A 24,666-nucleotide genomic window follows, 5' to 3' on the forward strand; every position below is an offset into this window, starting at 1 on the left:
TCAAGGAGATTCATATAAAGGACTTTCAGGACAAATACAGGTATTCAATATATTGAAAATCCTAAAACTGAAATGGGTAAGAATTTCCAGAACTAACTAAAGCTGCATTCAAACTAAACCAGAGTTAGTAACATGGGACTAAATGAACTAAAAAATTATAGTGTTATGTCTCTTATTTTAGACATTGCTTGTTCTCTAATTTTGCTCTTTCAGACTAAGGAAAATTTTACTTAAGTTATCTGTGACTTACAAAAATGTAAAAATATTCATTTGTAAACAAATCAAAGCATTATTTTTTTTTATCTGAACCCTCTGAAACTCAAGGTATCAGAAAGTATTCTTTCTTCCATGCAATCAGTCATTTGCATAAGTTCAATAAGAATCTGTTCTCCTTGTAACAGGACAATATTGGAAACATTGGTTATTTTACCAAGGCTTTGACTGGAATGTCATATTTGAGAAAGACATGCATAGACTCACTCACCAGACAGCTTTAAGGAATTGAGATTGACTTAATGAATCCTGGAGCCATAAAGCCCCGTGGAACTGTAGGCCTGATACCTTGCTTACCGAGTTCCCAGCAGCCTCAACAGGTGAGTAAAGAATGTCACTTCCTGTCAGGTCCAGGAACCTCAGGATATTTTGGGGACCTCTAACAGGACTCTGCCTAAATCGACAGGTATTGCAGGCATGTCTGATGGCAAGTACTTGTCTTGGCTTCTGGTCTCGGAGGCTACTAAAAGTTCAACCTAGATATTCCTTATAAGAAGTTCCAGCAAAGCAGAGTCTAAAAGATTTATATGATTACTCACTGTTCTTGCTGAACTTATGTAAATAGTTAGGCCAACTTTGTTAAAACCGGACTTGTTTTTCAAATAAATTGGTCCTGACTTGGCTATCTCTGGAAATGAGGGTTATTTTAGAGTGAAAAATTCTGGGGCACCTGGGTGGCTCAGTGGGTTAAGTCGCTGCCTTCAGCTCAGGTCATGATCTCAGGGTCCTGGGATTGAGTCCTGCATCGGGCTCTCTGCTTAGCGGGGAGCCTGCTTCCCTCTCTCTCTCACTCTCTCTCTCTCTGCCTGCCTCTCTGTCTACTTGTGATCTCTCTCTGTCAAATAAATAAATACAATCTTTTAAAAAATTCTGTTTTATATAACACACCTTTGTGAATGTTAAATTCTAGATTTGATTGTCTTTAAATGTTGTTTACCTAAGCTATACAATTTGAGGTAAACTTCAGAAAGGTTGCACAATAGCTTGTTTAGACAATCTTCTTGCTTTTTATTTTGTGGGGATAATAACAAGACCCCATGGCACATGATTAAACAACTGAAAAATGGGATTGATTCCCCAACAATTATATAACTTAACTATAACCTTTACCAATTCTGTGTGGTTGGGATAATAAAATTGCCCAAAAGCCAAAAGTATACCCTACTCCATAGCATTAACTATGGACTTGTGGAGCTAAAAAATGATGCCAATTTCTTTATGATTGGATTGGATGATGCATGTGGGACTCTCCTTATCTCTTGACAAGTTTTCTCCCACTTGCCAGTGATCCCACTTGCCAGTAATTAGGATATTATTAAGGCTGGACCACTCAAAAAGAGCTTCTTAATGGTCTCATCCCTTAGTCATATTTATCATAAAAGCCACCTCTATTAAGGTACAATTGAAAACAAAGGCTTTAGCTAAGCATACAACAGTGCTGTTGGTAAAGGGAGCCTCAAATCTAACTGTAGGACAGTCCCTGCCTGTAATGACTTCACATCAGGTCCAGATTTGTCTTTGAAACCAAAGGCCACCCACCAATGGATGATGGAGGGCAACTTATTAAATACCAGGTTTCACTTACAGATATGCCTGAAATAATACTCAACCTATCAGACTTATCTACCCTTATACCTGGACCTGACCATTCAGAGGTTATTGATCTTGCTTACTCTAGTTGACCAGATTTAAGATGCCCCTATTAAAAATAAATGACAGTTGGTTTACTGAAGACAATAGTTTTCATAAAAAGAATAAGAAAAGCTGGGTATGCCATAGTGCTCACTAGTGCTTTGCAACTGCCAAAACCTAAAAAATAAATATTAATACTGACTCCAAATATGCTTTTCTAGTCCTACATGTCCATGGAGCAATTTGGAAGAAAAGGGGATTATTATCAAGCTATAACTCCACAATCAAATACAGGCCTAAAATTATTACTTTTCTTAAGGCTGTACACCCACCTAAAGGAGATAGCTATAATTCACTTCAAAGGATGTCAAAGGATATGACCTTAGGATCCAAAGTAATATAAGGTTTACACCAGACCACTGATTTGGGCAAAAAGGCCATGGAGGTGACAAAAACTTTGTGAAGGAAAACTGTCCCTAGGTTTGGACTCCCATGGTCCTTATAAAGTAACAATGGACTGCCTTTATTACACATTAAAAAGATGGCCCTCCAAAACTAAACAGCCCTTGAGATCTTAACTGCAGTTATAGAAACCCAGAATTGGAGGATTGTCTCCTAATGGGACCTGATGGTTATATGGCTCTAATTTATGTTCATGGCTTCCCCCGGGTGGATAGGTCACTGTACTTTGGGTTTTGCCCGGAATCATGGATGCATTATTAAAACCATTACCAACCTGGCCAACCTTCCAAAACTTAAAACAATGGTGAGCCCATTCTGTTTCTCCTTGGTGTGACCAACTAACATCCATTTTTGTTTCCCCTTTGGGACTGAAGGGTGTTTTTTGTCACATAAAAGGTCTTAACAAGTATATGGTTAAAGACCATAGTGATACTCAAAATAGCATTTCTCTATTAAATAACTGAAACACAAAAAGTGTAAAGCAGTTTTACAAAATAAAATCACCTTAGCTGTCCTAAAAGCAGCACAGGGCAGCACATGTGCAGTTACCAGAACAAATCCCAGATTATCATCCCAGATTATCAATGTGTGTACATCCCAGATTATCAAAAAATGTCACCAGACTATAACATAAGATATGAATACCCAAATTGGGATTCTACAAAATCCTTCTTTTTCTCTCAGTGATTGGTTAAGTTCCTGTTTTAAAGGAGGATTATGGTCAACAATTAAAGATCGTTATTGAACTTCTCATTGTTAGCCTTACTAATCTTAATGTGTTGCCTTGCTCAGTGTGTCTCTATTTGGTGCTGAGACTCCATTGCTACAATGACTTCTCATTGACAGATGATCCTTACCACTCACAGAGACACTTCTTTACTGTCAGCGTTGGGTTCAGCTGGCTCTGTCTTTTGTAATTCCCCTACACATTCCTCGACTGACCAATACTGACCCGTAGGTATGGACAGCTCTACGCTCCTATTCAGCAGGAAGAAGTTATAGAACATGAGACCTTCTACCCTCAGCAACCTTAAAAATTTAAGGGTCAAGATTGTTCAGGGGAGAATGATGTGGGAAACAGAGGCAGAAGAAAAATTACTAAATTTCCTTACCCACTGACAAGCCCTTAAAACAGGCAGAGTGACATTCCTCTAGGGACTCAACTGCCTTCACCTTAATGCTTTGCTAAGGGCAAAGGGCAATCCTAGCCTGAAGACCCCTACCCTCAACCAGAATCCTGTAAGTTCTACTTTAACAAATTCCTTTGGAAATCTTATCTCTAAACCCTCCAAGATGGTGTTGACAATCAGTCCTAAGCATATGGCCTACTGATACACATCTAAAGGGTCTCATGAAAAGGTTTTATTACTGGTAATGAATAACCTTTTTCTCAACAATAGCTAGCCCCTCAAGGTCCTGGAAACCTTGCTTCTAAGATTCCTTAGAGACTTATGCCATTCCCTAACCCCCTCCCATCTTGCAAGCATATAATGCACCACTCCTCAAAAACCCAGAGCAGCAGCTCTTTCTGCCCATGGGTCCTATCCCTGTGCTTTAATAAACCACCATTTTGCATCAAAGACATCTCAAGAATTTTTTCTTGTCCATAGGCTCTGAACTCTATGTCATTGAACCTTACTATATTCTAAGACTTCATCAAGTGTATCAACATACTGTTTTCAAGAGCTCTGACCTACAAGTCAAGTAACCTGGAGTTTAGTTCCTGAGCTGTCGTTCTTTATATATATAATCACGAATTTTAAATAGCTTATTTCTAAGGAAGCTTTCTATTCTGCTACACTGTTGTTTCATGAAGTCTTCCACTTCAACAGACAGATAACCCAAGTATAATAAGTGATGTCTAATTATCCCTGAATCTTTCTCTTCTAGAAACTAGTTGGAAAAATAAGTCCTTGTTTTCCCTGACGAGTGTGACATAAAGAAATATGCCTTCTAGTGACCACTCAATAAAACAGTTCTTTACTTAGTTTACAGGGATGAAATTGTTGATATTAGAAGTGCAAACAGATAAAACTCTTCTGAGACGCCTGGGTGGCTCAGTGGGTTGAGCCGCTGCCTTCAGCTCGGGTCATGATCCCAGCCTCCTGGGATCGAGTCCCACATTGGGCTCCTTGCTCAGCGGGGAGCCTGCTTCTCCCTCTGCCTCTGCCTGCCACTCTATCTGCCTGTGCTCGCTCTCTCTGTAAAGTAAATAAATAAAATCTTAAAAAAAAAATTCTTCTGCCTACTGTGACTTAATCAGGAACTCCAAGAAACCAATAATTTCATTTGGGGAAAAGTAACTATAGAAGACACCTAGAATACCTTTGATCTGAAGGCAAATGAGGGAAACCCAGCTTTCATCCCATCTGGCTCAGAGTCAAAGCTGAAATAAAGGAATCCACAGGCCTATCTCCATGTGCCAAGATTCACTTAGGGCCACACATTCATTATAGGGATGAGAGAACTCAGGGATATTACATCAAAAATAGTAGTGTCAATAATATTATCACCGCTTAAACTTACAAAGGGTTTTAGAGTTTATAAAGTTTACCACCATGTTCTCAAAGCTCTATTTAATGTCTTCTCACTTCTCAGTTTTATCTCAAAATATCTCAAAAAGTTGCTATTATTCCTTCTGAAATGATATTTTTCTTGCGTGTCATGTAACTGATTCTTCCTTCTTTCAAGAGTAAACTTAATTATCACCTCCACAGTGGGACCCTTCCTGACCACACTACCTGAAGTAAGTCTCTTGTTATGCTCTCACATTAAACGCCAAACCCCTCCTTCATGGTACTTATCACAAGTTGTAATTCCATGTTTATGTGTTTACTTTTTTAGTATCTGCATTTTCCATTAGAATATAAGCTTAATGAAAGCAAGTGCTATGTCAGTCTTAGTCATTGCTGAACCCCCATGGCCTAGCACAGAGCCAAGCAACATAGTAAATGCTCCAAATGTACTTGATGAATGAATAAATAAATAAAGATACATATTCACTCATTCTTTACAACAACATTATGGAATAGGTAGAGCAAGTACTAGTATACTCATTCTCTAGTTGAGGTCACTAAGGTCTACAGAAACTAAATGACCTAGTAACACAGCTATGAATGGTGGAACTGAAATTCAACTTCTGAATTTCCTACTCTAAATCCAATGGACTTTTCATTACACCACATGTTTAGTAAATCCTTAATTACTAGTAATATCATTTCATTTAATCACTGATACCTCCTCTATAGCCTCTGGAAATGAATTCTAGGCACCAGAGATGAATATGCATCACAGCTTCCTTGAAGAAGAGTTACCCAGGAGTGCCTGGGAGGCTCAGTCAGTTAAGTGTCTGTCCCAGGATCCTGGGATTGAGCACATCTTCTGGCTGCCTGCTCAGCAGTGAGTCTCCTCCTCCCTCTCCATCTGCACCCCCTTGTGCTCTCTCTCTCTCAAATAAGTAAATAATATCTTTTAAAAAATAAGGTTACCAGATTATCTATGTTCTTTTCAAAAGCAGACCTCCCTTTCATCCAGACATTCAGGATTCCCAAAATTCGATAATAGTGAATCTCAAAACCTGTAAGTCCTATATGTAACTTATAAGCTATAGCTCATGTGTCACACTTAATGTCATTTTGCTGAACAAAAGATTTTAGAGTTATATATCCAAAAAATATAAACAAAGTAAAATGGGTTGACTATATACTATAGTTCAAAATAGACTGTTCTTATAAACATAGTAATAATAACTACCACTAGGAAAGTCAATACGTATTCATGGGCAATCGCTGTAAACATATTTTCTAGAGCCCTGGTATCTAAAATTACCTGCTTGATTAAATATATAAAAGAATGAAGCTACATGGTCACAATTTGTCTTGTAATATTTCTGTAAATTAGAGAGTGCAGAAATCCAAGAAATTAGTGAAGTATGTTATCTGTGAGTTAACATTCCAGACGTTAGTTTATTGTACTCAGCCCACTCTTGGTTTAGGTTATTTAACAGCATACAAGCTTATAAGAGCTGGGAAAAATGACAATTTATTTTTAATTCCATGATTTAAAGAGTATTTGATATTTAAAGACTATTACTTTTAAGAAGCAAATTAATTATTGTGACTTTAAGACTTAACCATGACAGCAAGTTAAAGAAAAAAAAGTCCTTTGTAAAGCAAAAGTAAAACTTGGTTCCCTTTATGCTCGAGAGATGTCAACAGTTCCATCTGATAGTCTGTTCAAAAATTTTTGTGCACTCTTCACATAGACTCAAGCCCCAAAGGTTTTGCAAGCAATAAGGCAGGTTTTCCATTTTCTAAAATAAATCTAGCAGAGTGAGGACATATGGTGGTAAGAAATATAAGAAATGTACAGAAGAAAATATTTTCCTTGTTTTTAAGTAGAAAAATAAAGTGGAACTCTTAAATGAGAGACTAGTTAATTGCTTTAGCGATATTGTAGTGAAAAGTCCAAAATATTTATTTCAGGTACAACTTTACACAGTTCCTCATAACAGGCTTGAGAGAGCTATAATACAGGCACTGTTAAACCCAACATTACCTAAAAGGAACAAAAGTCACAGAATTAAACGAATTAGCCAAGAATACATGATTTAACGACAGAGCAGGGAATTATATTGGTTTCCTACTGTCACAATAACATATAATTACAAATTTAGTGGCTTCAATCAACACAGATTTATTCACCTACAACTCTGGAGGTCAGAATTTGAAATTAGCCTAATTGGGCTAAAATTAAGAAGGTAGTAAGGCTAGTTTCTTCTGAGGGCTCTAGATGTAATTGATTTCCCTAGCCTCTTATAGTTTCTAGAGGCTACCTGCACTTCTTGGCTTGTATTCCCTTCCTTGTAGCACTCTAACCTATTATTTCCATCATTATATCTCCTATTTCCCCTTCTGTCATCAAATATTCCTTTGCTTCCTTCTTATAAGAATCCTTGTAATTACAATTAGGTCCTACTTAGATAACTTAAGATAATCTCCCCATCTCAAGATCATAAATTTAATCATACCAGCAAAGCCCCTTTTGCCATATGAGGCAATATTATCAGGTTCCAGAGATTAAGACTTGATATCTTTGAGGGCTAGATCTAGCCTACCTCAGGAAGAAAACCGAATTCAAATACATTCATTTTTGATCCACTAAACCAAAGATGACTTGCTCATGGTAATATGGCCTCCATGGGTTGTTTCTGGTTTTCTGTGTGATCCTGGGATTCTGGTGAAATAAATAATCCATTCTCAATCTTCTCTCTCTCTCCTTCTCTCTCATTTACACATTGTTAAAACAGAGTATCGGTGTAATTTAAAATTTAAAAAATTAACAAACATAGAGTAATAATAAAAATATAAAGAAATATTTGAGTTGAATATTTTCAACAGAGCAAAACATTTCACAGTAAAAAAAAAAAGATTGTTAAATTCTAGCTTTAAGACTGTCAGCAGTAGACTAAGATGCAGAGTAAAAGCTTATATAATAACATTTGAAAGATGGCTGGTAATTATCTAGTGAGTTCAAGTATTACAAATGAAAAACGTTACATAAACCAGATAATTCCTATCCCTCCTTCATCCCATCTCACCCCCAAAATATTTTTACCTCTATAGATAAAAAAAAATTATGGGTATTACATCTGAATTATGAAGCTTAATTTTGACGTCAGCTGCTTAATTAAAACCACATATGTTCTCTCAGTGACCTCACTGGTGGGCTGTGTGACCTTTATCAAGTCTTTTCATCCTTCTAAAACTCACTTTCATATTTGAAATAAGTTTAAACAAGATATTAAAGTTATTAACATGAATGACATAAATTGCCAAATAGAATAGATGTCCTTATTATAGTGAAATATAGAGCAATCTAAAAATACTAATTGAAGCCAAAAAATTCTAATCCTCACTCTGCTACAACTTCTTTAAGAATTCTAAGACTAGTCATTTAATATTATCGTATCTTAGGTTTCTTCCATTCACAAATGCTTAGCAACCTTCATATGAATTAAACATTCTATGGTTTGTCATCTTCACGAAGCTTTTAGAAGAACTAAAAAATCTAAACTATAAAATCAATCTATGAAACTATTTAACTATAAACTATTTTATAGTTATCTTTGGGGTAAATACCCAGTTTATCGTCTAAACTATAAAATCTATCTATGAAAGACCCAAGGCAAATATCATCCTCAATGTGAAAAAGCTTGCAGCCTTCCTATTGAGATCAGGAACATGACAAGGATGCCCACTCTCACCACTCTTGTTCAACATAGTATTAGAAGTCCTAGCAACAGCAATCAGACAACAAAGAGAAATAAAAGGTATCCAAATTGGCAATGAAGAAGTCAAACTCTCTCTCTTCACAGATGACATGATTCTTTATATGGAAAATCCAAAAGACTCCACCCCCAAACTACTAGAACTCATACAGCAATTCAGTAATGTGGCAGGATACAAAGTCAATGTATGGAAACCAGTGGCTTTCTTATACACTAACAATGCAAGTACAGAAAGGGAAATTAGAGAATCGATTCCATTTACTATAGCACCAAGAACCATAAGATACCTGGGAATAAACCTAACCAAAGAGGTAAAAGAACTGTACTCGAGGAACTACAGAACACTCATGAAAGAAATTGAAGAAGACACAAAAAGATGGAAGACCATTCCATGCTCTTGGATCGGAAGAATAAACATTGTTGAAATGTCTATAGTGCCTAGAGCAATCTATACTTTTAATGCTATTCTGATCAAAATTCCACCAGTATTTTTCAAAGAGCTGAAGCAAATAATCCAAAAATTTTTATGGAATCAGAAGAGACCCCGAATTGCTAAGGAAATGTTGAAAAACAAAAATAAAACTGGCAGCACCATGTTACCTAATTTCAAGCTTTACTACAAAGCTGTGATCACCAAGACAGCATGGTACTGGCATAAAAACAGACACATAGACCAGTGGAACAGAGTAAAGAGCCCAGATATGGACCCTCAACTCTATGGTCAAATAATCTTCAACAAAACAGGAAAAAAATATACAGTAGAAAAAAGACAGTCTCTTAAATAAATGGTGCTGGGAAAACGGGACAGCTTTATGTAGAAGAATGAAACTCGACCATTCTCTTACACCATACACAAAAATAAACTCAAAATGGATAAAAGACCTCAACGTGAGACAGGAATCCATCAGAATCCTAGAGGAGAACATAGGCAGTAATCTCTTTGATATCAGCCACAGCAACTTCTTTCAAGATATGTCCCCTAAGGCAAAGGAAACAAAAACCAAAATAAACTTTTGGGACTTCATCAAAACCAAAAGCTTCTGCACAGCAAAGAAAACAGTCAAGAAAACAAAGAGGCAACCCACAGAATGGGAGAAGATATTTGCAAATGACAGTACAGACAAAAGGTTGATATCCAGGATCTATAAAGAACTCCTCAAACTCAACACACACAAAACAGACAATCATATCAAAAAATAGGAAGAAGATATGAACAGAGACTTCTCCAATGAAGACAAACAAATGGCTATCAGACACATGAAAAAATGTTCATCATCACTAGCCATCAGGGAGATTCAAATTAAAACCACATTGAGATATCACCTTACACTAGTTAGAATGGCCAAAATTAGCAAGACAGGAAACAAGGGGATAGAGGGGATGTGGAGTAAGGGGAACCCTCTTACATTGTTGGTGGGAATGCAAGTTGGTGCAGCCTCTTTGGAGATCAGTGTGGAGATTCCTCAAGAAATTAAAAATAGAGCTTCCCTATGACCCTGCAATTGCACTACTGGGTATTTACCCCAAAGATAAACAGATGTAGTGAAAAGAAGGGCCATCTGTACCCCAATGTTTATAGCAGCAATGGCCACGGTCGCCAAACTGTGGAAAGAACCAAGATGTCCTTCAGTGGACGAATGGATAAGGAAGATGTGGTCCAGATACACTATGGAGTATTATGCCTCCATCAGAAAGGATGAATACCCAACTTTTGTAGCAACATGGATGGGACTGGAAGAGATTATGCTGAGTGAAATAAGTCAAGCAGAGATAGTCAATTATCATATGGCTTCACTTATTTGTGGAGCATAACAAATAGCATGGAGGACAAGGAGAGTTAGAGAGGAGAAGGGAGTTGGGGGAAATTGGAAGGGGAGGTGAACCATGAGAGACTATGGACTCTGAAAAACAATCTGAGGGGTTTGAAGCGGCGGGGAGTGGGAGGTTGGGGGAACCAGGTGGTGGGTATTAGAAAGGCCACGGATGGCATGGAGTACTGGGTGTGGTACAAAAAACAATGAATACTGTTATGCTGAAAATAAATAAGATAAAATAAAATAATTATATTATATGTTAATTGTCTTTAATATAAGAAATATGATCCATTTGCTTAGTCATAAACATCTTAGGTAGATAAAAGCAGGGAAACTTGCTTAAAATCTCTCTTGAGGAAGAAAAAATTGGGGATTGAACTTTAAAATAGACCTGCATTTGGCTTCTTCTGCCAAGCTCTTTCCATAACTCTGTAGATTATATAGTCAGAAAGTTTTATATGGAGTTTAAGTTATACTGACAATCTATAACATGCTGACTCTGTTCACTGTCATATGTCTTTCTCAACAAAACAATCAGGCAGGCAGGCACAATTCTTGTGGTGCCAGATTAGATAGTTCAGGGCTCTGATCATAGTTCCTTACAGACAATTACCAAATGACCAGATCATTGGAAAAATGCTCAATTGTTCCATATAGAAATCTCACCCTACTCCTCCATTACTGACAATATTCTGGAACCTCCTATTTTCAATTTTCTATACTATATCAAGGGAAACTGAAACTATTCAATTTAAACATTGGTTTATTCACTTCTGTAACAAATCACCACAAATTTAATGGCTTAAACTAACAGATATTTGTTACCTTAAATTTCTATAAGTCAGAAGTCCAACATGTCTCAGTGGGCTATAATCAAGGTGTTGGGAAGGCTGTGTTCTCTTCTGGAGACTATAGGAGAGAATCCATTTTGTCTCTCTTTCCAGCTTCTAGAAGCTGTCTGAATTCCTTGGCTCATGGCCCATTTCTCCATCTTTAATTCATAAATGGCTGTCAACTTGTTCTCATGTCAATCTGACACTGATTGTCCTGTCTCTGTCTTTCACTTATAACAAACTCTGTGATGACATCAGTCCCTTCTGGATAATCCAAGATATTCTCCCATCTCAAAATCTTTAATCACATCTGCAAAGTCCTTTTTGCTATGTTAGGTAATATAGTTACAGGTTCCAAAGTTTAGGATGTGGCTATCTTTGGGAGGCCATTACTCTGTCTACCACAGTTGGCCTTAACACTAATAGTTAATACAACGTGATTGTATGCAGGCATTCATCTATGTTAATTCACCCAATAAATGTAGCCAGTATAGTCAAATGATCATAAAAATAACCCTCTTCAATTTGCCCTAATAGAAAAAAGGAGATTTGAAAATTACTTTTCTACTTAACTACAAAACTTAAGCACAGCTCTTATCTCTGTCACATTTATTCCAAGTGTTGTTGCCATCAGAGTCTCTCTCAGTCACAGGGACAACCTGAAAACATCATTCACCTTAATGTGCTTTTATTAAAATTCATTAAATTTCTCAGAAATATAAGCATATATATCCCAAACTACACTGAATACTTATACCAAGTTTTCAGGATTAAAAACTTTAAAGATAATTAGCGAGACTTAAATTAGAAACTCACAGTCAGGATAGTAAATGACAAAATATATGCATTATATGAAATATTTGAAAGAACTAAGAACAATCAGTCTGCGGACAGATATTCAAAAACTATTTTCAAAAAACTGCAAGAAGTCATGATGTGGGTCTTAACTTAGGTAAAGGGATCTAATACCAAAGAGATGATTTAGTTCCAAATTTAAAAAAAATTCAGACCACTGGTAGAAGTTCGAATGAACCATAATTTGACTTAATTTAAAATTACTTTTTAAAAAAATATTTATTTGAGAGAGAGAGAATGAGTGGGGGGCAGGAGCAGATGGAGAAGCAGGCTCTCTGCTGAGCTGGGTGCATGATGTGGGGTTCTATTCCAGGACACTGGGATCATGACCCAAGCCAAAGGCAGAATGCTTAGCCAGTGGAGTCACCCAGGTGCCCCTTAAATTACTTTTAATAACTGGAATTGTCTAACAATGAAACAAGTATTTTTTTAATAAAGATTTTTTATTTATTCATTTGAGAGAGAGTGAGCAAGAGCACCAGTGTGTGGGGGGGTTGGTTCGGGGAGAGGCAGATTCCCTGCTGAGCAGAGTGCTCTGTGCGGGACTGGATCCACAGGATCACAACCTGAGCCAAAGGCAGATACTTAGCAGAACGATCCTCCCAGGCACCATCCAGGTGCCCCAAAGTGTGAGTGAGAGACAGAGTGTGTGTGTGTTTTGTTTTTTTTTTTTTGTTTTTATATAGGGAGAAATGGGGAGGGTCACAGAGCAAGGAAGAGAGCGAATCTTAAGCAGGCTCCATGCCTAACCCAAAGCCCTACCTGGGGCTTAATCTCAAAACCCTGAGATCATGACCTGAGCTGAAATCAAAAGTTAGATGCTTAACTGACTGAGCCAACCAGGCGCCCATGGAAATAAAATCTTTTAAAGGCATTACATTAGGACTTACCTTAGTCATGGCATATGATTCACTTCATTATTAATACTGTCATCTATCATAAATGAATGATGCCTAATACTTAGACTTTAGCAAATTACTGATTTCAAAGTGCATAAACTGCTGATTTTGAAATTAATTTAAAGTCAATAAATCACAAGTCTCACGAAATATATATAGCTGGAAATCCTATAGTCCTTGGAAAAGAAGGAAAGAGCCAGAGAGAACACAAAGGGAGAGACAAAAATAAGATGGTTGAGGTGTTATAAATAAAGGAATTAATGAATACACCTTAGATTTTCGTAAAGCATAATTGTTTACACAAAAGATCAAAGCTGGGGTGACTCCAAAGTGAAGGGATTATTGAGTGGACTAAAAGACATTTTGAGGTAATAAAATAGAGGTCTAGCATGCTTTGTTCAAGTATCCCAAGGTAACTGATAGAAATAGGTAATAAAACCACAAATCCTTAACTTGTCATTGTTGCTACATTTGACTTTAATCAGAACTGTATAATAGTACCAGTGCAAAATGTATAAATATAAGTGAAATGGCAGGAAAAAGGAGTAAAAGTTAAAGTCAATATTAAACTATCACTGTTTTCAGAGTAGTGATTCAAGGTGAAGATCATTGTCAGGGCAACTGGAAGACGTAGACAAAATACTTTGAGGCATTTTTTGGAGGTAAGAGAATGCTAATTCCTGTGAGACAGCATACCAACTTGCACAAAAATAGTCCCTAAAGTACTTCCACTTTCAAGCCCCTCATATATACCTTGTTATTTGTAAACCATATAATTTGGTCACTAAAATTGACGTCTCTATATGTCCTCCCTTATTCTGGCTCAGTGAAGAGGCTGAGGATTATTCCTGGCTCTTTTCACTCTTGAGTACCTGGGTCTAGAATCTAGCTCAATGGATGACAATAAATATTTTCTGAATGAATGAATGAATATTGGGATAAAAGAAGGGAATGCTCAGCATAGCCTACAGATCCAGAATTGGCAGGGCCTGTCCATCCTAAGATTCAGCACTTGAGTATCTCAACCAAATTTTTATATAGTATGTGTATGTGTATGTATTAAGTTTGCTCAATGTAGAAGTACTAAACCAGAGCTCTATAAACTCTCTGAAGTTGAATTTAATAATTTAATTTATATGGAGCCTCAAATTTCTAATTTCTTTCCATTTATCTTTGTCTTTTTTATTGAGTTGCTTTCACCAGATCCCAAGTCAGCCCAGAAATTTTGGAAGCTAGGTTAAGATTAGGAGGTGGAGGACTAAATGTAGAAGAACAAATTGAAAAAAAAAGATAAATTGTACTTTCTTTTGACTAAAATAATCCACCTCATAGAAGTTAGAGCATAGAGAACAATATTTTCTGAAGAGTCAAGCTTGTTTTTACTAAAGTTTAGAGTAATGTAAGTTGTCCAGCTATTCTTCATAATTTCTGTAAGAACTTTGACTTTCCTGACTATTCTCTTACAAGGGCAATTTAAATTTACAGCTAAAAAATAAAGACATTTTACTACATAGTCAACACAGACTTTATATGGTAACTGAAATTAACAAAGACTTTTATACTTTAAAGCAATATTTTCTGAAGTAATTTGTATCTGTCTTGATAAAATGTTCAGTGGACATTTCAACAAAAAATGTTTACTTGTTTTCATTGTTTTATAATTACAAATGTTCATTTTTCTCTGTCATAATTTCTAAGATACTAATTCTTGAATACTTCAGCCACTAATAACTGAGTTAGTTTAAAGTTGATTCTACAATGAAATAAAACAACAACAATGTTCTGATAAATATAGGCTGGGAAGACTGACAAATAGGATTTTTTAAGGCAAAATTCCAGTTCACTTAGTTTTGTTCCATTTTAATAGCTCTAAGGTAATGTTACTTAATTCTTTTCAACTTTTTTTTCTTTTTATCAAACTACTCAAATCTTGGCCTACCTACTCACCTCTTTTCAATATATAATGCATTTCTTTAGACTTTTTAATCAGGTTTCTGTCCTCAGCATTCCACTGAAACTGTTATTTCCAGGATCACTAATGATTTCCTTATGCTGAATTCAACAGCCTTTCTAAATCAGTACTCTGGTTTCTACTAAAGGATGCCACCCTGATCTCTCTTAATGAATCCTCCTGTTATCTGCTACACCTGCTTCCTTTTACCCTATCCTAAATATGAACATCCACTAATATCCTGTCCTTGTTCTTAGACTTCTTCTCATTTCACTCTACAATTCCTCCTTTCAAATGAGCTCATTCTTTCCTTTGGTTTCAAGTACTTATTTCTGAATGACTCCAATATATATTCTCCAGCACCACCTTCCCCAAGTTCTAGCCACACATTTCCCACTAGCAACTGCAGAACCCCATTTGAATGACATGTTTGAACATGAATTTAAACATGCCATCCATTCATGCATCAACAAATATTTATTTGGAAACTTACCATGAATAAGCATATTCTGGACAGTAAGAAGTTCATGATCTGGTAGAGAAAGAAGGTAGGTAAATTGTTATCTCTATTGAATTTTCCATAATTTAGCTAGTGGTGATAATGCTGCTGTAAGCATCGGAGTACAGATATCTCTTTGAATTAGTATTTTTATATTCTTTGAGTAAATATCTAGCAGTGCAATTGCTGCATTATAGGGTATTTATATTTTTAACTTCTTGAGACACCTCCATACTGTATTCCAGAGCTGCTGTACCAGCTTGTATTCCCACTAACAGTATAAGAGTGTTCCCCTTTCTCTGCATCCTTGTTAACATTTGCTGTATCCTGACAAGCTCATCATACTGAGAGGAGAAAAGCTAAGACATAAACTGTAGAAACACTGATGTAGCTTCAAAATCTGTTCTTTTATGTACAGAAACCCACCTGTGTGACTTAAAACAATTATTGCAGTAGAGACAATATTTATAGATTTAAAAATATTTATAAAAAAGCTTAATCCTATTTTATACAACAACACTTCAAGCTATTATTACAAAGCTGTAATCATCAAGACATTATGGTATTGGAACAAAAACAGACGCACAGATTAATGGAAGAGAATAGAGATCCTAGAAATGGACCCTCAACTCTATGGTCAACTCAACTAATCTTTAACAAAGCAGGAAAGAATATCCAATGGAAAAAGGACAGTCACTTCAATAAATGGTTTTGGGAAAATTGGACAGCCCATGTAGAAGAATGAAACTGGACCATTTTCTCACACCATATATAAAGATAGACTCAAAATGTATGAAAGACCTAAATGTGAGACAGGAATATATCAAAATCCTTGAGGAGAACACAGGCAGCAACCTCTTCCACCTCAGCCAGAGCAACTTCTCATTAAACACGTCTCCAGAGGCAAGCAAAATGGCACGTTTCCAGAGGCATGCAAAAAATGACCTATTGGGATTTCATCAAGATAAAAAGCTTCTACACAACAAAGGGAACATTCGACAAAACTAAAAGGTAACCTAAGGAATGGGAGAAGATGTTTGCAAATGGTATATCTGATAAAGGCTGGTATCCAAGATCTATAAAGAACTTAGCAAACTCAACACTGAAAAAACAAATAATCAGTTAAGAAATGGGCAAAAGACATTAATAGACATTTCTCCAAAGAAGACATACAAATGGCCAATAGATAACATGAAAAAAAATGCTCCTTATCCCTTGCCATCAGTGATATACAGATCAAAACCACAATGAGATACCACCTCACACCAGTCAGAATAGCTAAAATTAAGAAGTTAGGAAATAAGAAATGTTGGTGGGGATGCAGAGAACAGGGAGCCCTCTCACACTTTGGTAGGAATGCTAGCTCATAAAGCCACTCTAGAAAACAGTATGGAGTTTTCTCAATAAGTTAAAAATAGAGCTATCCAGGACCCCGCAATTGCACTACTAGGTATTTACCCCAAAGAATTTGAATTTGAATTTGAATTATGTTGGCCTATAGCAACATGAAAATACTTTTTCAGGGAAGAGAATCAAAATCATAAGGGTTCAATACATGGCACAAATGCTATTTAAAAATCTGCCCTTAGTTAGGCAGTTTTATTAGCAACAACAAAAAAAGAACTAAAACGTATCTGAAATTGATGCTACTAATCAACCTCCCTACTTTCCACAGTCTCACCTAACTCTCATGTAAAGAGTATGGATGAAGACACATTTGCCTGGTTAGGCATCATTCAGTCTTTTTCTTTCTTTTCAGGCATCATCCAGTCTTAAACAGCAACTATAGACCCATAGTCACATGACAAGATTTTAATGCACTACTGACATAATTTTTGTTTAAAAATTCACTTAGTGGGGCGCCTGGGTGGCTCAGTGGGTTAAGCCGCTGCCTTCGGCTCAGGTCATGATCTCAGAGTTCTGGGATCGAGTCCTGCATCAGGCTCTCTGCTCAGCAGGGAGCCTGCTTCCCTCTCTCTCTCTCTGCCTGCCTCTCTGTCTACTTGTGATTTCTCTCTGTCAAATAAAATCTTAAAAAAAAATTCACTTAGTATACACTAAGTGAATGTGTAAGTAACAGAGTGTTTAGGAGTGGGTTCTGGAGTCAGAACAACTTGTGCTCTTTTTTTTCTTCTTCTTCTTTTAAGCAGGCTCCATGCTCCATGTAGAACCCAACATGGAACGTGAACTCACAACCCTGAGATCAAAACCTGAGCTAAGACCAAGAGTTGGATGCTTAACCAACTGAGCCACTCAGGCACCCCCAAAACAACTTGGGTTCTAATCTCAGTTCTGTCATTTGTAACTCTTTGATCTTGAGCAATATACCTAATGTTTCTGGGTCTTAGAAATACTCCAATTTCATGAAATAGATCTAGTAATAGTATTTATATTGATCTTGACCAATATACCTAATGTTTCTGGGTCTTAGAGATACTTTCTCCAATGTTCTGGAATAGATCTAATAATAGTACTTATTAGTGTTATTATAAAGATAAAACTAATTAAGATAATGTACGTAAAGCACGGGGCACAGTGTAAATAAATGTTAGCTTTTACTATTAATAGAGTCAAATCTTGATTAGTCATGTTAATGAATGAGTAATGAAACAAAAAGCTCTGGGGCGCCTGGGCGGCTCAGTCGTTAAGCATCTGCCTTGAGCTCAGGTCATGATCCTTGGGTCCTGCGATCAGGACCCATGTCTTTTGGGCTCCCTGCTCAGCAGGAAGCTTGCTTCTCCCTCTCTCCCTCCCCCTGCTTGTGTTCCCTCTCTCACTGTGTCTCTCTCTATCAAAAAATAAAATCCTTTAAAAAAAATCTAATAACACGGACACTGAATACTTGTAAATATATAATCTTTGAATTTGTCATGATATGTTTTAATTTATATTTAAACTTTACCTAATGTTCTGGCAATCTGCAAAACTTCAAACAACCTAATAAAGCCAAAATGTGAGGGACTGGACTAGCAAATAATCCCTTTGCTTAGAATTCTGCTAAACCAAGTGTAAAATGTCAGCTTCGCCTCTCATATTAATAAAAAAAAGTCTTCATAAATGAACAGCCCCTTCTCTCTAATTATACTTTCATTTAATTTTGATCTGGATTGGAGGAAGTCATTAAGGACTAGGCGTAAAAGGCTTTCTGGTGGGCTACAAAGCAGAACTGAAAGCAAACAGATGGTCATAGTCACTGACAAATTGTCAATATGTTTAATTTTATCAGTAAGAGATGAAATATCACATTTAGCCTTAATTATTCAATTAAGTAGCAGAAAATATTTCTATAAAAAGATATATGTTTGATTGTGCAATGTATATTTTAGAGAAGAATTTAGAAATAAACTACAGAGAATTAGAACATTTGACCTGAATGTGTCTGGAGTTTCAGTTTATTTTTTTCGCCCAGGCCAATCCAGGGGGAAAACTGACTTTAAGATAAATAGATCAAAATGCCTCCTCAGTAGAGAAACTAGTCTTTGAGCTAGAGATGAATTCATTTTATCTTTCTCTTCTACCAGATCATAAACCTAAATTTATACTAAATTCCCAAAATACACTCTTCCCTAAAACCATTTGACTTTTAAGTGCTCAAGAATCATCATTACTGATAATTGTGTTTTCCAAGCATCTTTAAGTTGGGCCAAATTATTCCAAAAACTTTTCCATTCTTGCTGTGAAATTTAGGAAGTCAGTCATCGAATATAGGGCACCAAGTTGAAAGCACTAATATTGAGTTCCTGCATTAACCTAGAGAATGCTGTCATTTTCCACTGTTTAGAGCATCCAAAAAGTATGTCCAAACATTCAAAGAATAGTTCCTGATTTTGTTCTTTTAAATAGTTTGTAAATACCTTTAAACAGCATCCAAACAAACCTTGAAAGCTATAACAAAGACCATACATCAAATCAATGTTCATTATAAATGCAGACTCAGAGCAGCAAAATTCTCTGCCACCTAAAATACAATTAAGTGAGAATCATATAAATGAAGAACTGTAGTGTTTTATTCCACATCTATATTATCCAAATCAAAAAAATACTGTGCCTAGTGACTCATGCTTTGGCAATCACAAGCATTTATTTACTTGTTTTTATAAGTTGTGTACTGAACACTGCCATAAAAAATTATGTGTATTTCATTTCTTACATGGATAATAGTTTGCTTTAACTGTCATAAAAGAGATCATTTTTAAAAAGTCATTTCATAAATAAACCCCTCAGAAACCGTCTATGTATCACAATCTTAACATTCCTACACCAAGTATACCTAGAATACATAGAGATCATAAAACAGAGATTATTATGGGTCCAGGGAAAAGAAGTATGAGAAAAAATCCTCCCAAAAGTTAAAATTCTCCAAGCAATCATCCCTCTAGCAATTCTCATCAAAACCCAATGCTTATTTTTGTTAAAAGTTTTTGAAGTTTATTAAGATACACAAGGTCTGTGTTTTCTATTCCTTTTCCATTAAATATAAATGTATAATGCATTACAATCTTGACAAAAAAGGTATATACTTCTGTGTTACAGTTGGTCAAGACATGCACAAACAGTTCTGAACAGGCAGAAATCACCTCCTATAGTCAGACAACTTTGGAATTGCATTCCTGCTAAATGATTTCCATAAAAAGAAACTGTATTAAGGTCTGAATTTCTTCTACCTTGACCTATAAAAAATAGTTCCAAATAGGAATGTCTTCTTTATCTCCATGGTCTTGAATGAACAGTCATTTACCTCACTTATTGACATTCAACTTTAGACATGCTATCCCTCTTCCACATCAGCTCCTCATTTTTCTAATCCCTATATGTGTATATGCTCAGGTAATTCTTCCATATACAGGGGATAATCATTTCTGTACCTCTCCTCTCATGTTCACATTTACCTTCTCATGCCTCCTCTACATGCCTCACTGGGACAATATATTTCTTGGTGGTTAAATACATGTTACTGTATTTAAACAGCTTGTGTTGGATTCAAGTTCTGTGGCTTTCTAGTTATGTGACCTTGAGAAAGTTGTTTAAACTTTCTGAACCTGTATTTCCTTATCTTAAAAATAGAGATAATCATAAACTTAATTCACAGGACTAGAAATTGTAAAGAAAAGGTGAGATAGTACCTGATACACTTAATTGTTCCTATTGTTATTATTACTTTCTTTTTTTATTATTATGTTACATTAGTCACCATACAGTATGTATTAGTTTTTTTTTTTCATTTTTTTTCCAATTTATTTATTTTCAGAAAAACAGTATTCATTGTTTTTTCACCACACCCAGTGCTCCATGCCATGCCCTCTATAATACCCACCACCTGGTATCCCAACCTCCCACCCCTCCGCCATTTCAAACCCCTCAGATTGTTTTTCAGAGTCCATAGTCTCTCATGGTTCACCACCCCTTCCAATTTACCCAAAAGCACATACCCTCCCCAATGTCCATAACCCTACCCCCCTTCTCCCAACCCCCCTTCCCCCAGCAACCCACAGTTTGTTTCGTGAGATTAAGAGTCACTTATGGTTTGTCTCCCTCCCTATCCCATCTTGTTTCATGGATTCTTATCCTACCCACTTAAGCCCCCATGTTGCATCACTACTTCCTCATATCAGGGAGATCATATGATAGTTGTCTTTCTCCGCTTGACTTATTTCGCTAAGCATGATATGGAAAGAACCTAGATGTCCATCAACAGATGAATGGATAAAGAAGATGTGGTATATATACACAATGGAATACTATGCAGCCATCAAAAGAAACGAAATCTTGCCATTTGCGACAACATGGATGGAACTAGAGCGTATCATGTCATTAGTTTTTGATGCAAGAAAACCATTGCAAAACCAACCTACTTGCTTTCATTTCTAAATGAGAAGCAAGTGCTGTGTTGGGGCAGAGTTGAGTAAACGCTTGAAAACTTTTTGTTTTTTTTGTTTTAATCAGTCTATGAAGGAAAAGGAGTCTTGAAATAAGAACAGAACAAGTTAATGTTGTTTTGGACTTACCATAGATTCTCCTCTAGCTGATAAAACATCTAATATTGGTTATTTTTATAACAACCACTAGAAGGAATCAGAAAACAGTGAGAAATTACAAATTCAAAACCAAAAGCTTTCTTTTAAATGCTCTTCAGAGACCTACACTTAGTAACTTATAGGACTATCTCATTTTGACCAATTATTGTGTTCCCGTTAAGATTTTTGCCCCAAAATTTCTAAATCGTGTGTTAAAAACTATATGGTAGCAATTTTAATGAAACCTTAGTATTTGTGTTATAAATGAAGTATATAACTATTATAAGTATTATAAGTATATATTATAAGTATATAACTATTTGTGTTATAAATGAAGTATACTCACTTTATACTGTTTTAGCACTATTTAAAAGTACCCATGCTTTTTTAAAAAATAATTTATTTTGGCCTTATGCATAATTTTGATAACAGGCTCATAAAACTATAATTAGTAAAACAACATACAAATCTCTACTGATAAGAAAAAAAATCAAACAAAACACAAGTAGCATAAATATTTCCTATTTGTATAGTCTTCAGCAATCCAGTCTAACAATGTGCATAATAAGAGACAGCAGTCATTTTTTAAGGCCCTTAGAAACTTAAGTCTTAACAAAGAAAGAGGTACAATTATTCTTTACTAGAAATTATGAAAGGAGTTTATTTATTTTTTTTAAGATTTTATTTATTTATCTGACAGACAGAGATCACAAGTAGGCAGAGAGGCAGGCAGAGAGAGAGGGGGAAGCAGGCTCCCTGCCGAGCAGAGAGCCAGATGTGGGGCTGGATCCCAGGACCCTGGCATCATGACCTGAGCCGAAGGCAGAGGCTTTAACCCCCTGAGCCACCCAGGTGCCCCAGGAATTTAGTTTTTAATCTGCTTTTGGGGGAGGGGCAGAAGAGCAAGAAAGAAAGAGTAAATGGCAATATTGGAACTGCATATCACCCAAAATGAAACTAACTTCCTGATCTGTTCAATCTAATAAGGAAATTAAGTAAGGTTATTAAGCTGGTCTTTAAAATTTTACAATTACTGTATTGGATTTGAGACTCGGAGTAACTCAAATATTACTTCAAAATATCAAAATTAATATATGTGGTTAATAATAAAGCAAGAAGCTCATGAAGTGAAGTTCAAACACAATATGAAAATTTTATGTTTTCAACCTGAAGTTGCTAAAAAATGTCAAGTTTTCTGTCAGAGAATTGTCTAAACACATCCACACATAGTGTCTAGAGAAGACAAATTTCAAAGTTCAAGGTTCTTGTGATTTCACATAACCTTCAGTTTTATCCCAAACCCACCTAGGGGTACATAAGCAAAACAAACAGCAACAGTAAAAACATGGAATAGCTGCTGCTCTAAAGCTCAGAAGAGGAGGCAATTATTACATCCTATATCCAGAACTCTTCTATCTACTCTTGCTACTGTTAGATTTGTTTGAGTTGTGAAAAACAGGCACTTTCATTTATCATGGATATACAGTCAGGTTACATCCCAGTTTATCCTATTGCTTCCCACAGCTGCTGAAGAATTGTTACTCTAAATTAAAAGCACAAGAATCCAGGGAGGAAGTGTCCCAGCATTTGAAGAAACAGCAACTGGAGTCTACCACTACACAAGCCACTTACTTGTTAGTTCCCTTTTTAGTTCTCAAGATATTTGAAGCAGTTAGAAACTGTTAGAAGACAAATCTTTGGGGGAAAAAAAGAAGTCAAAATAAGGGACACTATGGAAAGAAAAAACAGGTCCCTTGTTACATTGCTTTTTAAAAAACCCACAATTTTGCACCACTGTTCTCAACTTCACCTCCCGAATTCTGCCTAGTTCTAACACTCTTTTTAGGCTGAGTTTAAACACCCTCTCCTACACACTGGCAAAATGACTCTTTGATTAAAGCAGCCTCACTTCAAAAATAATTGCAATGCCTCGGTAGGCCTCCACCCAATGTCATCAGCTGGCCCATGTTTTACATCCTTACAGAAGGGCACACCAGCCCTTCGTCTCAGTACCTAAAACACAAATGTCAAATTTCCCACTCCTGAAACTCACCAGTCTGTGATTTTATTTGACTTCTTCCACTAACCTTAAAGACCCTATATATATACCACCTTTCCCCATCTACCAAAACTCAGTAGCTTTTCTTTTCCCTCAAAGAAGAAATGTGATCTTAACATCATAAGGCAAACAAAGCTAAACTCCACGGAAAAATGAAATCGAAGCAACAAAGGAAAGAAAGAGAAGGGCAGGACGCGGAAGATGCTTGCGTCCTCTGAAGGAACAGCTGCCCTGATGAACTTCTGCAATTGAACAGTTCTGGGGCAATAGGAGATAAGTGTGTAGGAAAACAAAGGCGGTTCCCCCACCCTCCTTACCGCCGTAGAACCAGAGGAAGATGCAATATACACACGGATCACCATCCTGGGAACAAAGGCCGCTGTTCTTTGGGTCGTGCAAACAGCTAGAGAGCAGCTGCCGCAAAGGCTGGAATCGAGGTAGAGGTGGAAGAGAGGTGGGAAGAGAAGGGTGGGGGAAGGTGGAAGGGGAACTCGACCAAGTCCCGCCTCCTCCTTTGACTGCTTTCAGTGAGCTCAGAACACTGCAGTCCCAGCCCCAAAGCCTGGAAAACACAGGCTCCTTTGCATCCTTCCTTCCGTCCTTCCTTCCTTCCTTCCTTCCTTCCTTCCTTTCTTTCTCTTTCTTTTTTTTTTTTTTTTTTTTTTTTAAATAGGGAATCTCGAATAGCACCGCGAGATCTGTTGAAACAGATCTGTTGACTGTTCTATCCGCAAGAAGTGGTAGAGGAGAAAGAAAAAACAAAAGGGAGCATTGAATTAAATTACATTAGAATGAAAGACATTTTACCACAGAAAGTGAAAGTTCTGCGCATAACTTCCTGCTTAGAAATGTATGCAAATAAGAAGACAGATCTTCCTTGAAAGAAGACTGTTGAATCCAGAGCCCATGCTTTCAAAGCCTTGCACATTTTAAGACTTCTGTTATGTAATGATCATTCTGAAGTTAGCTGGTAGCAGAAATCCGGCACTGAAGAAGTGAGCAATGGTACAAAAGATTTAAGAAAAGTTTCAAGTTTCCCTAAGACCAGAAATGGCAGGATTGGCTTCCTTTATGAGTTTTACTTTT

The 24,666-nt window shown here is 36.5% G+C and overlaps 1 protein-coding gene across 2 annotated transcripts in view; it reads right to left on the reverse strand.

The window, feature by feature from the left end:
- The window catches only part of SH3BGRL (SH3 domain binding glutamate rich protein like), a 123,511-nt gene extending 99,136 nt beyond the window's left edge, over positions 1 to 24,375 (reverse strand). The window contains exon 1 of one of the 2 annotated variants that reach the window (XM_044235401.1): positions 23,898 to 24,375. In XM_044235401.1, the coding sequence (XP_044091336.1) occupies positions 23,898 to 23,942 (45 nt within the window). In that variant the 5' untranslated portion in view covers positions 23,943 to 24,375. Of the gene's footprint in view, positions 1 to 15,501; positions 15,527 to 23,897 lie in introns of those variants that run through there. The other variant, XM_044235402.1, reaches the window with a different exon arrangement.
- Between the last annotated feature and the right edge of the window lie 291 nt (positions 24,376 to 24,666).

The sequence above is a fragment of the Neovison vison genome, chromosome X (assembly GCF_020171115.1).
Source record: "Neovison vison isolate M4711 chromosome X, ASM_NN_V1, whole genome shotgun sequence".
Classification (NCBI taxonomy): domain Eukaryota; kingdom Metazoa; phylum Chordata; class Mammalia; order Carnivora; family Mustelidae; genus Neogale; species Neogale vison.